Source organism: Jaculus jaculus, chromosome 6 (assembly GCF_020740685.1).
Source record: "Jaculus jaculus isolate mJacJac1 chromosome 6, mJacJac1.mat.Y.cur, whole genome shotgun sequence".
Taxonomy (NCBI): domain Eukaryota; kingdom Metazoa; phylum Chordata; class Mammalia; order Rodentia; family Dipodidae; genus Jaculus; species Jaculus jaculus.
In genome coordinates, this window is record NC_059107.1 from 2,939,080 (window position 1) to 2,951,706 (window position 12,627).

At 47.5% G+C, this 12,627-nt stretch overlaps 1 protein-coding gene across 7 annotated transcripts in view; it reads right to left on the reverse strand.

The window, feature by feature from the left end:
- The window catches only part of Acsl6 (acyl-CoA synthetase long chain family member 6), a 66,208-nt gene that overhangs the window by 11,607 nt on the left and 41,974 nt on the right, over positions 1–12,627 (reverse strand). For all 7 annotated transcript variants that reach the window (XM_045153086.1, XM_045153085.1, XM_045153088.1 and 4 more), the window contains exons 14-18: positions 11,602–11,697; positions 10,489–10,561; positions 6,079–6,167; positions 4,763–4,879; positions 1,449–1,592 (exon numbers count right to left, since the gene is read on the reverse strand). In XM_045153086.1, the coding sequence (XP_045009021.1) occupies positions 1,449–1,592; positions 4,763–4,879; positions 6,079–6,167; positions 10,489–10,561; positions 11,602–11,697 (519 nt within the window). The remainder of the gene's footprint in view (positions 1–1,448; positions 1,593–4,762; positions 4,880–6,078; positions 6,168–10,488; positions 10,562–11,601; positions 11,698–12,627) is intronic.

Sequence of the window (12,627 nt, forward strand, 5' to 3'; positions counted from 1 at the left end):
ATTTATTTATTGGAGACACGGAGAAGGGGAGAAAGAGAAGGAGCACGCCAGGGCCTCTAGCCACTGTGAGCAAACTCCAGATGCATGTGCCACTATGTGCATCTGGCTTATGTGGGCACTGGGGAATCAAACCTGGGTCCTTAGGCTCTGCAGGCAAGCGCCTTAACCACTAAGCCATCTCTCCAGCCCCATTTTTAGGACTTTAACTAAACAACCTTATGATCTAAATTCTACAAGCTGAGACACATTTCTCTGGATTTCTAGCTGTTTTAAACTTATTTCCATAGTATCATTCTTGTTTGCAAAGGAATATTAAAATTGTTTACTTCCCCAAATTGTATTTGCCAGGCATGGTGGCACATGCCTTTAATGCCAGCACTCAGGAGGCTGACGTAGGAGGAGCACTGTGAGTTCAAGGCCACCCTGGGGATAGAATGAGTTCCAGGTCAATTTGGGATAGAGTGAGACCCTACCTCAAAAAAAAACAAAACCTACTAATAATAACAACAATGTTTAATTCTATACTTGCATAGAATACATTCACTGTCTTTGATACAATAGAATATGTTTGTAATATTTCTAAATGCAACCTAAATGATATTGACAGCAAATAACTTATTCCTAATAAGAAATTATTATCATCAGTACCATTATTCATAATACTATACAATTTGTCTATACAATTTATTTGCACTTAAAAATCAAATCAGTGGGCTTAGGGGGACTGTGACTCAGTGGTAGAATGTGTGCCAAGCATACAGCAAGGACCTGGGTTCAACACACAGTGCCACCAAAACAAACAAACAAAAAATCCTAGACAGCAGAAATCTTGAACTTTGATTTAATATCTTACCCCAAAAATTATTCTTAGTTTCGGAGGGGCGTGGCACATGCCTTTAACCCCAGCACCTGGAAGGCTGAGGTAGGAGGAGCGCCATGAATTTGAGGCCAAGCTGGGCTACAGAGTGAGTTCCAGGTCAGCCTGGGCAGAGTGAGACATCCCTCCCTCAAAAAAAGTCCTTCTCGGAAGAAAATGAAGTATTAGTTAAAAGTAGCTGGAGAGACGCTCAGTGGTTAGAGGTGCTTGCAAAGCCCGACTCTCTGGGTTTGATTCCCTAGTACCTCCAAAAAGCCAGATGCACAAAGAGGCACATGAATTCATTTGCAGTGGCAGGAGATTCTGACATGTTCGTTCCCTTTCTCTCTCTGTCTCTCCTTGTAAATAAATAAGTGAAAACTTTAAAAACCAGTAGTTAGGATGTTTATGAGTACAACTTCAAGCAATGTATGTGACAACTGTTGTTCACTAAATCCTTTCCTCTTATGACTTGAAATGTAGGGGAGGGATGAATGGGCCAAGGCTGGTGTGGGGCTGGGGATTAATGCTTAATCTGGGGTTTTCAGGGCCCGTCAATACACGAGGGGAGGGTTGGAGCATGCGGCCTCACCTTTAAGCTGTCCCCATGGACATAGACCTGCGCCACAGGCTCGCTCCGGATATAGATGTTCTCAATCTTCTCTGGCGCTATGTATTCTCCCTGAGCAAGCTTAAATATGTGCTTTTTCCGATCAATAATTTTAAGAGTTCCCTCCTGTGGAGTTGAACAGACAACTTCTTACAATGGCACTCCTAAGCCAGAGCGCCTTATCCCTCAGTGTGGAGCACTTCACCCTGCTTTTCCCATTTTATAGGCCTAAGCTGCTCCTCTGTGTGGTGGTCGAAGGCTGCGCCCCCTCCAGCCCCCCTCCCCACGGGTGGATGACATCGCTGATATGCTGAGCCCCAAGCATCTGCCATCCTTTCCTCTCAGTGCTAGCCACCAGGCCCTCCTGCCTCCCTGCCCATCCTCACTCCAGGAGCAGGAGCCCAGCCACTTGCTCCAAGATTTACCTCCTCTCCATTAGGGTGCCCCTCACACAGGTCCGGTTATAGTTATTCCTTTTCTCATCAACATCTTCAGATTCACCCCCTTAGACCTTGCTCATGTCTCTCTACCAGCTACTGCCTGGACCCAAGTATCTTCTCCATCTTCTGGCAGACAGCAGCCTACCAACAGCTGGTGGTAAGAGCTTCTCACTCTTACTTGGTGACGCTAGGAGCCTCTCACCCATCCACTAGACGGCGCTGGGAGCCTCTCACCCATCCACTAGATGGTGCCGGTAGCCTCTCACCCATCCACCAGATGGCGCTAGGAGCCACACAGCCCAGGTGACAGGAAGGCAGGGGGCAACTATTGTTGCCACTGGCCCCAGGGCCTTGGTGGATCCCTTGAACCTTTTGGGTTTCTGGGGAGACTGAGGGGCCGACCCTACCTTGGCTGAACCCTTGACTACTGTACTTTCCTCACCTCTGCTGAAAACACACCTGGGGTAACCACTGCCATTTGCCTATCTTCCCAGTCACACATCTCTTCGCAGCCTCCCAGACCTTGCCACCCACCCAGTTCATGCTTTGACAACCTGGCTGCTTGTCCCAGCAGGCCATAGCTCTCCCTGAATGAGGCTCCTCAAGGTCATCTTCCTCAGCTGTGCTTTAGCCCTGAGCCCTCAACTGCCCTTGCCTCTCCTGGCGTCTTTTTTTTTTTTTTTTTTTTTGGTCTATTTATATTTATTTATTTGAGAGTGACAGACAGACAGACAGAGAAAGAAGCAGATAGACAGAGAGGATGGGAGCACCAGCGCCTCCAGTCACTGCAAACAAACTCCAGTTATATGTGCCACCTTAAGCATCTGGCTTACGTGGGTCCTGGGGAATCAAGCCTCGAACCGGGGTCCTTAGGCTTCACAGGCAAGCACCTAACCACTAAACCATCTCTCCAGCCCTCTCCTGGAGTCTTTAGTGCTCAGGCCCATCCTTCTTCACTCACAGACCACTCTCTCACCCACCACCAAGTCTCTCCTCCTCCCTTAGAAGCCACAGCCTGCGCAGACGTATGCACACACTTGGACCCTGCCCGGTTTGACCACATCACAGCTATGAGGAACTTCTCCTGGAACTGCATGCTTTGCCTTGCATGAGAAATACAGAAAAGGCGAACATTTACTTCAAATGTTGTGATGACAATTTCAGTTAAAACTCAGCCCTTATTTAAGAATAATATTAACTTCACAAACTGGCTCTACAGGCAGCCCGAGGCTCTGCGCTCAAGCACACCACCAGCTGTTCCACGGGAATTAATGCATTTGCTTCTGGCCACACAGTGCACAGCGGGTGGTTTCATTCAAGCTCAAGCCTTCAGCTTTGAGTGTGTACAGTTCTGAGGGCCCTTTTTTTTTCTTTAAAAAAAAAGAGGAATAATATAGAGGCCAAGTACGATGATGCATGCTTGTAACTCCAACACCTAGGAGGTTGAGGCAGGAGGACTGCAACACATTTGAGGCCAGTTTGGGCTGCAGAGCAAAGCCCTGTCTCAGAAAAACAAATAAGCAGACCCACAAGCAGAAGACGGGGAGAGAGGCTCAGCTTCCTACATGAACTGAGGGCGCCTGAAGCCAGCAGCGCGCAAGCCTACACACCCCACTTCCACAGCTGGGAGCGGGACACCAACGCGCACTAGGCTGCGGCCATCACGGGCGAGCAGACGGCGAGCTGCGAGAGCTCACACTTATACAACAGAGAGAGCGAGCGAGCGAGAGAGAGAGAGAGCAAAAAAGAACAAACAAAATAATCATAATCCATGAAAATAAAGTGTAGGGCCTTAGGAAGGACCAAGTGAGGGGCCCCAAAGCCCAAGCTTCCTCAGCTCACACGACAAGCCTCCCTCCACAGTGTGCAGGACCCTCCGGCCTCTCCTCCTCTTACCTGTGAGCCTCCCTCCGGTCAGAACAACTTGCTTTATGCACTGAGGGCGTCTACTCACTTCACCCTGGCCTCCCACTCCCTCGCATTCCCTCTTGTCCCCTTGAAACATGATTCAGTCTGAGATCTGGGTCCAGTGGGCATCTGTTTTCCTCTGGCTCTCCCCAGGTAGGCACATGCCTTTGCTGTGCCCTGGAGATGCGTGTTTGTGTACCACAAGCATGGCAGGGGGAAATGGAACGATCCAAGCAAGGACAGATTGGCTCACAGCCTCCAGAGTACTCAGTGTAATTCATGTTTCGATAAGACTGGCATCTCAGATTCCAACCAAATGGCAGAAGTTTCCCAGGGGCACAGAAGTGATCCTCTGGCTGGGTGGCAGTGGGCAAGACTAAGCAAAGGCTCTTGGTGTTGGGGATAGATTTTTTCTGGTCAAAGCATTTATGTGTCTTCCAAATGCTGGGCATTATGTCAAGTGATTTGCAGCTATAACTTGGTCCTCATGACAATAACTGGTTGTAGCAAGCAATGCTATTATTCTCATTTAAAAAACTGAGAAGGCAGGTTGGTTTGGGCTAAAAGTTGGGGTCCGCATGCCTGTGTGGGGACCATGACAAGGGTGGGCGAGGTTTTGCTCATATTGACAAGAGCAACTGGCTGCAATTGCAGCTCCAAGATGCCTCTGGTGCCTTGGGGCCAACCTCCGTGGCCTTGTTAGATCTACCCGAGGAATGTTCCTCTTTCGACTCTGCCACTGCGCTCCACACACTGGGAGTTTGCTTTCTGGAAACTGTGAATCACAGGATCCCTGTCACCTTCATCAAGAGGGTAGGAAAAGGAGGCTCTGGGCCAGGTAAGGAAGAGGGCCCACATCGGCAGGCTCTGTGTTGGTGTTAGCTGGGCCAGATCACACATCTGCCCACAGCCGCACACGGGAGCTCCAGGTTCTGGAGCGGTACGTACCGGCAGCCACTTCCCGATGTCCCCGGTGTGAAGCCAGCCGTCACTGTCCAGGGCCTCCTTTGTCCTGTCCTCGTCTTTTAAGTAGCCTTTGAATACATTTGGTCCTTTCACACATATCTGTGGAGACAAACGCCACAGCTTTGCTCACTTACAGCCTTAGGCACACAGAGATGGCAGGCTGTCACCAGCCACGTAGGAACCAGGCACACATACACTGGAAAGCCACTGAGGAACCAACCAACCGGTGACAGAGTAAAGGACAAGGAGCAGCTGTCTCCGCCCTTTGAACTGTCCCTCGCTATCGAGGAAACAGAGTCCACCCATCCCTCCTCCTTGCCCCGGCCATCCTTCCTCTCCCATGTCTTCTCCCCCAGGAGTTCCTGGTCTTGGACTCCGGCTGTTTCACGACACTCCACAGGGTCACAGTCCATAGCTTCACTGCCAGAAAGTGAATCTGTCAACCAACCCCCAAGGACTGCCCAGCCCAGCCCAGCCCAGCCCAGCTCATCCTAGCACAGCCCAACCCAAGACAGGCCATCTGGCCCATGTGTTTTCCTTTTTGGGGTGTGTGTGAGTATATGTGTGTGTGTGTGTACATGTGCCACCATGCATGTGTAGCGGTCAGAGGACAACTTTCTAGCGTTGGTCCTTGCCTTCTACTTCGTTTGAACAGCTCTCTCCTGTCTGTCTGTCTGTCTCAGAGTTCTCTTGTTCACCACTCTACTTGACAGGCCAGCTGGAAAATGAGCTCCCAAGAAACTCCCTCGTCTCTTCCTCCCATCTCGCCAAAGGTGTGCTGGGATTACAGAAACCCACCACAGCTTCCAGCTGTGCAAGTGGGTTCTGCGGATCTGAACTCAGGTACTCAAGCTTGCTCCGAAAGTGCTTAAGCCATCTCCCCAGCCCCATCTGGCCTATTTGAACATAGCCTTGAGTCTGTTGGAACAAATTACACTTTCAGGCTATGTTGGAAGCAGGGAAAAAACATCATAGGACTTTTTGTTGTTGTTGTTTTTCGAGGTAGGGTCTCACTCTAGCCCAGGCTGACCTGGAATTCACTATGGAGTCTCAGGCTGGCCTCGAACTCACAGTGATCCTCTTACCTCTGCCTCCCGTGTGCTGGCATTAAAGGCGTGCGCCACCACGCCCGGCTGCAGGACTTTTTTTTTTAATGTTTGGGAATTCAAAGTCATGACTTATACATTGGTAATTTAAAATGACTTTATGTACAAAGTAAAATAATTCTGTTCTGGCTGTTTGTTGTCACTGACTGCAGGGAGTGTCTGTGGACACAAGCAGCTACCCCTTGCGTTTACCTCTCCCTCTCCTTTGGAAGTCCAGTAGTTCAGTTCCTCCACGTCGACAAGCTTGATGTGATTGCAGGGCAGGGGCGCCCCCACGTGCCCTAGAACACCAGAGCAAGACGGCACGTGTCAGGGTTCGTGTCGTGTCGGTACTGATGATGTCCCACACCCCACAAAATCGAAGTGTCCCAGCATGGCAGCAATCGCCTATGACTTCGTGACTTCAGAGGTGAAGGGAGAAGGATCAGGTGTTCAAGGCCATCCTAGGCTACTTAGTGAGAATTTTCAGGCCAACCAGAGTTACTTGAGATCCTGTCTCAAAACAAAACACAAAATTATAACAAGAACTGGGCGTGGTGGCGCACGCCTTTAATCCCAGCACTCGGGAGAAAGAGGTAGGAGGATCGCTGTGAGTTCAAAGCCAGCCTGAGGCTACACAGTGAATTCCAGGTCAGCCTGGGTTAGAGTGAGGCCCTACCTCAAAAAACAAAACAAACAAACAAAAAAGACAAGAAAACCCCAAATGGGCTAAGATAGGGAATTATGAATAGGAAGCAACACATAGGAATTTGTCACAGGGAAGGAGATGAAGATAAAACAAAAAGAAGTTCTGAAGAAAGTGAAGACCAACCCTGTATTTACCTCTCTCTCTCTCTCTCTCTCTCTCACACACACACATTCTGAGGCCGGGTTTTTCTGTGTAGCTCAGGCTGGCCTCAAACTCATGATCCTCTTTCATGAGCCCCATTGAGTCCTGGGATTGCAGGAGGGCAGCACCGTGCCCAGCTCATATTTGGCCATTAAGGAGAACAAGACAGGCACACGTGGCCCGCTACTCATCCCCAGTCTAGGATGAGGCATGAGAATCTAGGCTTTTTTCCTTTTTAAAGTAAATCAAACAATGGTTTATTAGAAAAGAAAGTCAGGGTAAAAAGAGTTCCCAAGCTAGGAGAGGACCTGAGAGGCTCGTCCACAGCCCAAGATTCCATATGGATGTTGCTGGTTTAAACACTACATTTACAGTAGCAAAGAATAGAAAATTGGGATGAAATAACTCATTCCCGTGAAAAAAAAATTCCAAATTTCTTGGTCTTATATATTCCAGCCAAAAAATCATGGCGAGGTCAGTTTTTTGTCATTGTGATTATTACCTAACCCATTGGCTGGGATTGTGACTGGCAAGGGTGTTTAAACAGGTGCCGGTCAAGGTCCTGAAACATAAGTGAGCTATGTGTATGAAGGCACCGCCAAACCTTACGCAGCGTGTACAGGGTAATCAGTCTCCTCATGCTCAACAGCCTCCTAGACTTTCTAGTTATGGTGAAGAAAGCCTTAGCGGCTTTGCATAGGAAAGTGGGGAGGGTGGTGGAAGACAGAGGGAAGGGAATGCATGAGAGCGATTATGTAATATGACGCCAGCAGTAACAGCATGACTAGTCAGCAGGTCTTCTAAAGATGGCTCCTGAGGACATCTGGAAGAGGAAGAGTGACTAAAGTGTTTATATATGAAACAGGCTTTATCCAGCTTGAGATGAAAGAGATGGGATTCACACAAAATACTGCGTATTTGGCTCAGCCAAATGTGATTCTAATCTAGAATCCATCTTTCATCTTTCAGGGGTCTTGGAAAATAGTATTGCATTGGCTAGCTTTTTTTTTTTTTTTTTTTTTTTTTTGCATGTACATCATGCCCAAAATTTAAGGTTGTATTTGAGCCCCATGCTCCCAGGGGAAACGGGTGCCCTGAAGGGTTTTCTTGCTGAGTGGTTTGCAGACTTGGTGGATATCTGAATCTGGTGATGGATAGTCTAGTGGCTAACTGCTACAGATCTATTTCTTCCTGCCCTGAAGGAGAGTCTCCTCAGAATAGGAGTCTGCATGGGGGTTGGGGAGATGGCTTAGAGGTTAAGGCACTTGCCTGCGAAGCCTAAGGACCCAGGCTTGATTCCCCAGTCCGCACATAAGCCAGAGGCACAAGGTGGTGCATGCATCTAGAGTTTGTTTGCAGTGGTTGGAGGCCCTGGAGTGCCCATTCATTCTCTTTCTCTCTTTCTTTCTTTATCTGCCTCCTCTCTCTCTCAAATAAATAAATAAAATATATTTTTTACAAGAGTCTGCATGGGGGCTGCTCCTTTGTGAGGTTGCCTCTGCCTTCTAGCCCACTTTTCAACAGAAGCTCATTGTTCCCAAAGGGCTTCTGAATGTCCTTTGAGAAACTGTGCTGGGGAGATGGCTCAGTGGTTAAAAGTGCTTGTTTGCAAAGCCTGCTGGCCTAGGTTCCATTCCCTGGTATCCATATAAAGCCAGGTGTACAAATTAGAAGATTGGTACTCTTGTCCTCTTTCTCTCCTTCAAATAAATAATAAAATATTTCAAAACATGTGCTAAGATATACCCAAAGGACTCTACATCCTACCATACAGATACTTGCACATCCATGTTGATTGCTGTTTTATTCGCAATAACTAGGAAATGGATCCAGCCTAGATGTCTCTATCAATAAATGAGTAGATAATGAAAACGTGGAACATGCACACAATGGAATTTTATGTATCAGTAAAGAAAAATGAAATTTATAGGAGAATGGACAGATTTAAAAAATATTAAGGAAGGTCACATAAACCTAGAAAGCCCAAAACTGCATGTGACTCTCATATGTGAGTCATAGCTTGTAAAATTTATATGTGTATAAAATATATATAAATAGGTTGATATTGTATATATGTAATTACAATGATTGTAATGGGGAGGTAATATGATTGAGAATGGAATTTCAAACGGGAAAGTGTGGGGGTGGGGAGGGAGGGAATTACCATGGGATATATTTTATAATCATGGAAAATGTTAATAAAAATTTAAAAAAAAAAGAAAAAAAAATATATATATAAACGAGGGCAAGTGTGGGTAAAACCTAGAAGGCTAGGATGATGTCCAAGAGCCAAGAGCAGTGAGAGGAATCCAAGAAGGGCAAGAGGATACAGTGATATGTAAATAGAAAAAGGGGGGGGGGTCCAAGAGGGACAGGGGCATGGAGGAGACGGGGCAGGAGAATCACCTAACACAAAGTGTGCTTGAAACGCCACAGTGACACTTAGAACTCTGTATGCTAACTAAAAAACAAAATCTAAAAATTTGAAACAGTGCTTAGAACCCTTTAAACCTGTCTCTCCTTGGCAAGTCATATCCAACCTTCTTCCATCTTAAAACAACAACAACAAAAAACACTTCTAGGGGCTGGAGAGATGGTTCAGTGGTTAAGGCACCAGCCTGCAGCCTGGGGTTTGATTCCTCAGTAGCCACATAAAATCAGATGCACAAAGTGATGCATGCATCTAGAGTTAGTTTGCAGTGGCTGGCGGTCCTGGCACACCCATTCTCTTTCTCTCTGTCTCTCGCCTTTTCTGTCTTTTTTCTCTGTGTTTTCAAATAAATAAATATTTTAAAAAACCCACTTCTAAAACCACCAGAAGCAAGTCCATGTGGTTATGTACACGTCTTAAAGCTCAACATGCTGGTTATAAATATTTAAATCATCTGCAGTTATGTCTTGTGACCTATTCTTATTCATGACTTCTACTCATAAGGGAAATAGTAGCAATATAAGAAACAGGAGAGTACAAATCTTAGTGACATAGAAAGCAGAAGATCCAGGGCTGGAGTGATGGCCAAAGGACCCCCGTTCAATTCTCCAGGACCCACATCAGCCAGATGCACAAGGGGGTGCATGCATCTGGAGTTCATTTGCAGTGGCTGGAGGCCCTGGCACACCCATCCTCTCTATCTGCCTTGTCCTCTCTCTTTCAAATAAATAAAATATTAAAAAACCAAGAAAGCATTTTAAGCTGGGCATGACAGTGCATGCCTTTAATCCCAGCATTTGCGAGGCAGAGGTAGGAGGACTGCCATAAGTAGAAGGCCACCCTGAGAGTACAGAGTGAATTCCAGTTCAGCCTGAGCTAGAGTGAGACCCTACCTCAAAAGGAAAACAACAAAACAAAACAAAACATCTTAAACACCAGAGTTTTACAATTATAACCCAGATTAACCATCATGAATGGTTTGTGTTTTCTATTTAAAATTTTTTTTGTTTCAATTTATTTGAGAGTGACAGAGAGAGAGAGAGGGAGAGAGAGAGAGAGAGAGAGAGAGAGAGAATGGGCACTCCAGGGCCTCCAGCCAGTGCAAACAAACTCCAGATGCATGTACATCTGGCTGATGTGGGTCCTGAGGAATTGAGCCTTGAACCAGGGTCCTTAGGCTTCACAGGCAAGCGCTTAACCACTAAGCCATCTCTCCAGCCCATGTTTTCTATTTATTTTGCTCTTTCATGGACCTCCATGCAGATTCACTGTCCAGAAGGGAAGCTCACAGCCAGCACTTTTCAATCGCAGTGCCCCCACCCTTGAGCCTTCCTCAGCCTACCTGAGGTCCAGTCCCCGGGCGTCGTGAAGGTGCACCCAGCTGTGCACTCCGTTTGGCCGTAGCCTTCATAGACCTTCAAGCCAAACACAGAGTCAGGCTGGGCTCTGGGGGCCATGCTTTTCAGCCAGCTCACCCACCTTCCGTGCCTGCGGCTCTAGGGTCCGGGCAGCGGGAGGCCTGGTGCTCTGGGTGCCCAGCATGGGAGACGCGTAATACAGCAGCCTGCGTTGCTGCCTTTGCCGCAGAGGCTGAGGCTGTGTGGTTTGGGAGGAATATTTCTGACCCATTTCCAGCTATTGGCTTTATTTTCATTTGGATACTATGTATTACAGATAAGTATTTCTCAGGCTGGGTGTGTTGGGGCACGCCTTTAATCCCAGCACTCGGGAGGCAGAGGTAGGAGGATTGCCGTGAGTTTGGGGCCAGCCTGAGACTTCCAGGTCAGCCTGGGCTAGAGTGAGACCCAACCTCGAAAAACCAAAAAAAAAAAAAAAAAAAAAAGATAAGTATTTCTAAATCCACCACATGTTTCATTTTATCTTTGCAAGATATTCCTGCCCAGATCCCCGGAGCTCAAGGCCTCAAAAGCATGAAACTTTAAGCACACACAATTGTGAAACAGACATGCCTACTTCCCTTGAAACCTATCTGCCACAACTGTGTTACAATACCCTGCTTGTGAAGGAACTTAATAAATATTAATCAGATGGGTAAATGAAGGAATTAATATTTCAGGGGTGGTCAAATAACAGCACACAGACGGGCTCTCTCTTGCCCTCTCTCGTGCTCCCTGGGAGATGTTTTACAAGCTGCAGCGTGCAGGAGCAGGACACGCATGGAACAGGTTCTCTGGAGCCCCGTGGATGCGTGAACAGTTCACCAGATCCCTTTGCCAAAAGTGTCCAAAGGCCCAGGGGAAGGAATCTCGCAGAGTGGATACACCTGGGTTTCCCAAAATATGCCAAGGCTGCACTGGCTTCCAGGGGTGATGGGCTTTTCTCATCCTTGGAATCAAAGTCTTACAGGCCCTTGCTCAGTTCAGTAGAGGGGGCAACAGCCTATCTGTCTAACACACATCCCTCTGTCTCCAGCGAAGGCCACGAGTGACAATACCTGGCACCCCAGAGCTGCTCGGAGGAACCCCAGGACGGCTGGCGATGCAGGGGCTGCTCCAGTAACAATCATCCGCACGCGCCCTCCGAGACTGGCCTGGGGGGAAGAGAGAAGAATCTGCCAAGGTTCCCCAGGGAGCTCGTTCGAGATCAACATTCAACAAGGGACCCCAGACGCTGGGGCTCTGATCAGAGAGAAGGCCATGTGCTGAGAAGTCCTGCCCCTTCTAAGTAATTAATTCACGATACAACAAATCCACATATGCTTTTGAGAGAAGTGCTGTCAGTCCGGGTGGCATTCTACAATCCCGGTTCTCCCCTCCTTAAAACAGTCGACCTCACTCTCCCGTCACTCACAGGCCTCCAAAACAATTACTTAGGACAATTTTTCCCGACTTCCATTTTAATAGCACTGCCTTCTTTTCATGCATAAATCAATACCGCGCCTTATTTACTACGCTCTGCACAGGACAAAGGATAGTTGGAACATTTGTTTCTGTAAGTTGAGCCAAGAGAGTTTAAATATTAATTTTCATAGCTAAAAATAAGGTAGCAAGAAAAAAAAGAGTGATGCTACTAATGAACCGCAGATTCCTTGGGCAATACAGAACATTGGAAAGTAGAGATGTAGAAAGGAGGTAATTCCGGATTGGCCTTGTTTAGGAGAGGCTGAAGGGACTGGATACCATAAAGGAAAAGAAAATTGCTGGCCATCATCTGGGTAGAACCTGGTCCCGCAGCCACTGTGGCCAGGATTTCAGGGAAGAGAAGAGTCTTCAGGCCCTACGAACATTTAGTTGAGGAATGACCTGACTACCCAGAGAAAAAGAGACCCTGATGCCTGTGGAGGTCAAGGGACCTATATTTTAGAAGATCTTCATTTCTTTCTAAAATTATGTGTGTGTGTGTGTGTGTGTGTGTGTGTGTGTGTGTGTGTGTGTGTTTACTGGTGTGTGCATCTGCCAGGGTCTGTTGGCACTGCCCAAAGCCCGTCCAGCTTCAGGTGGGTGGCTGGGGAACGGAACCC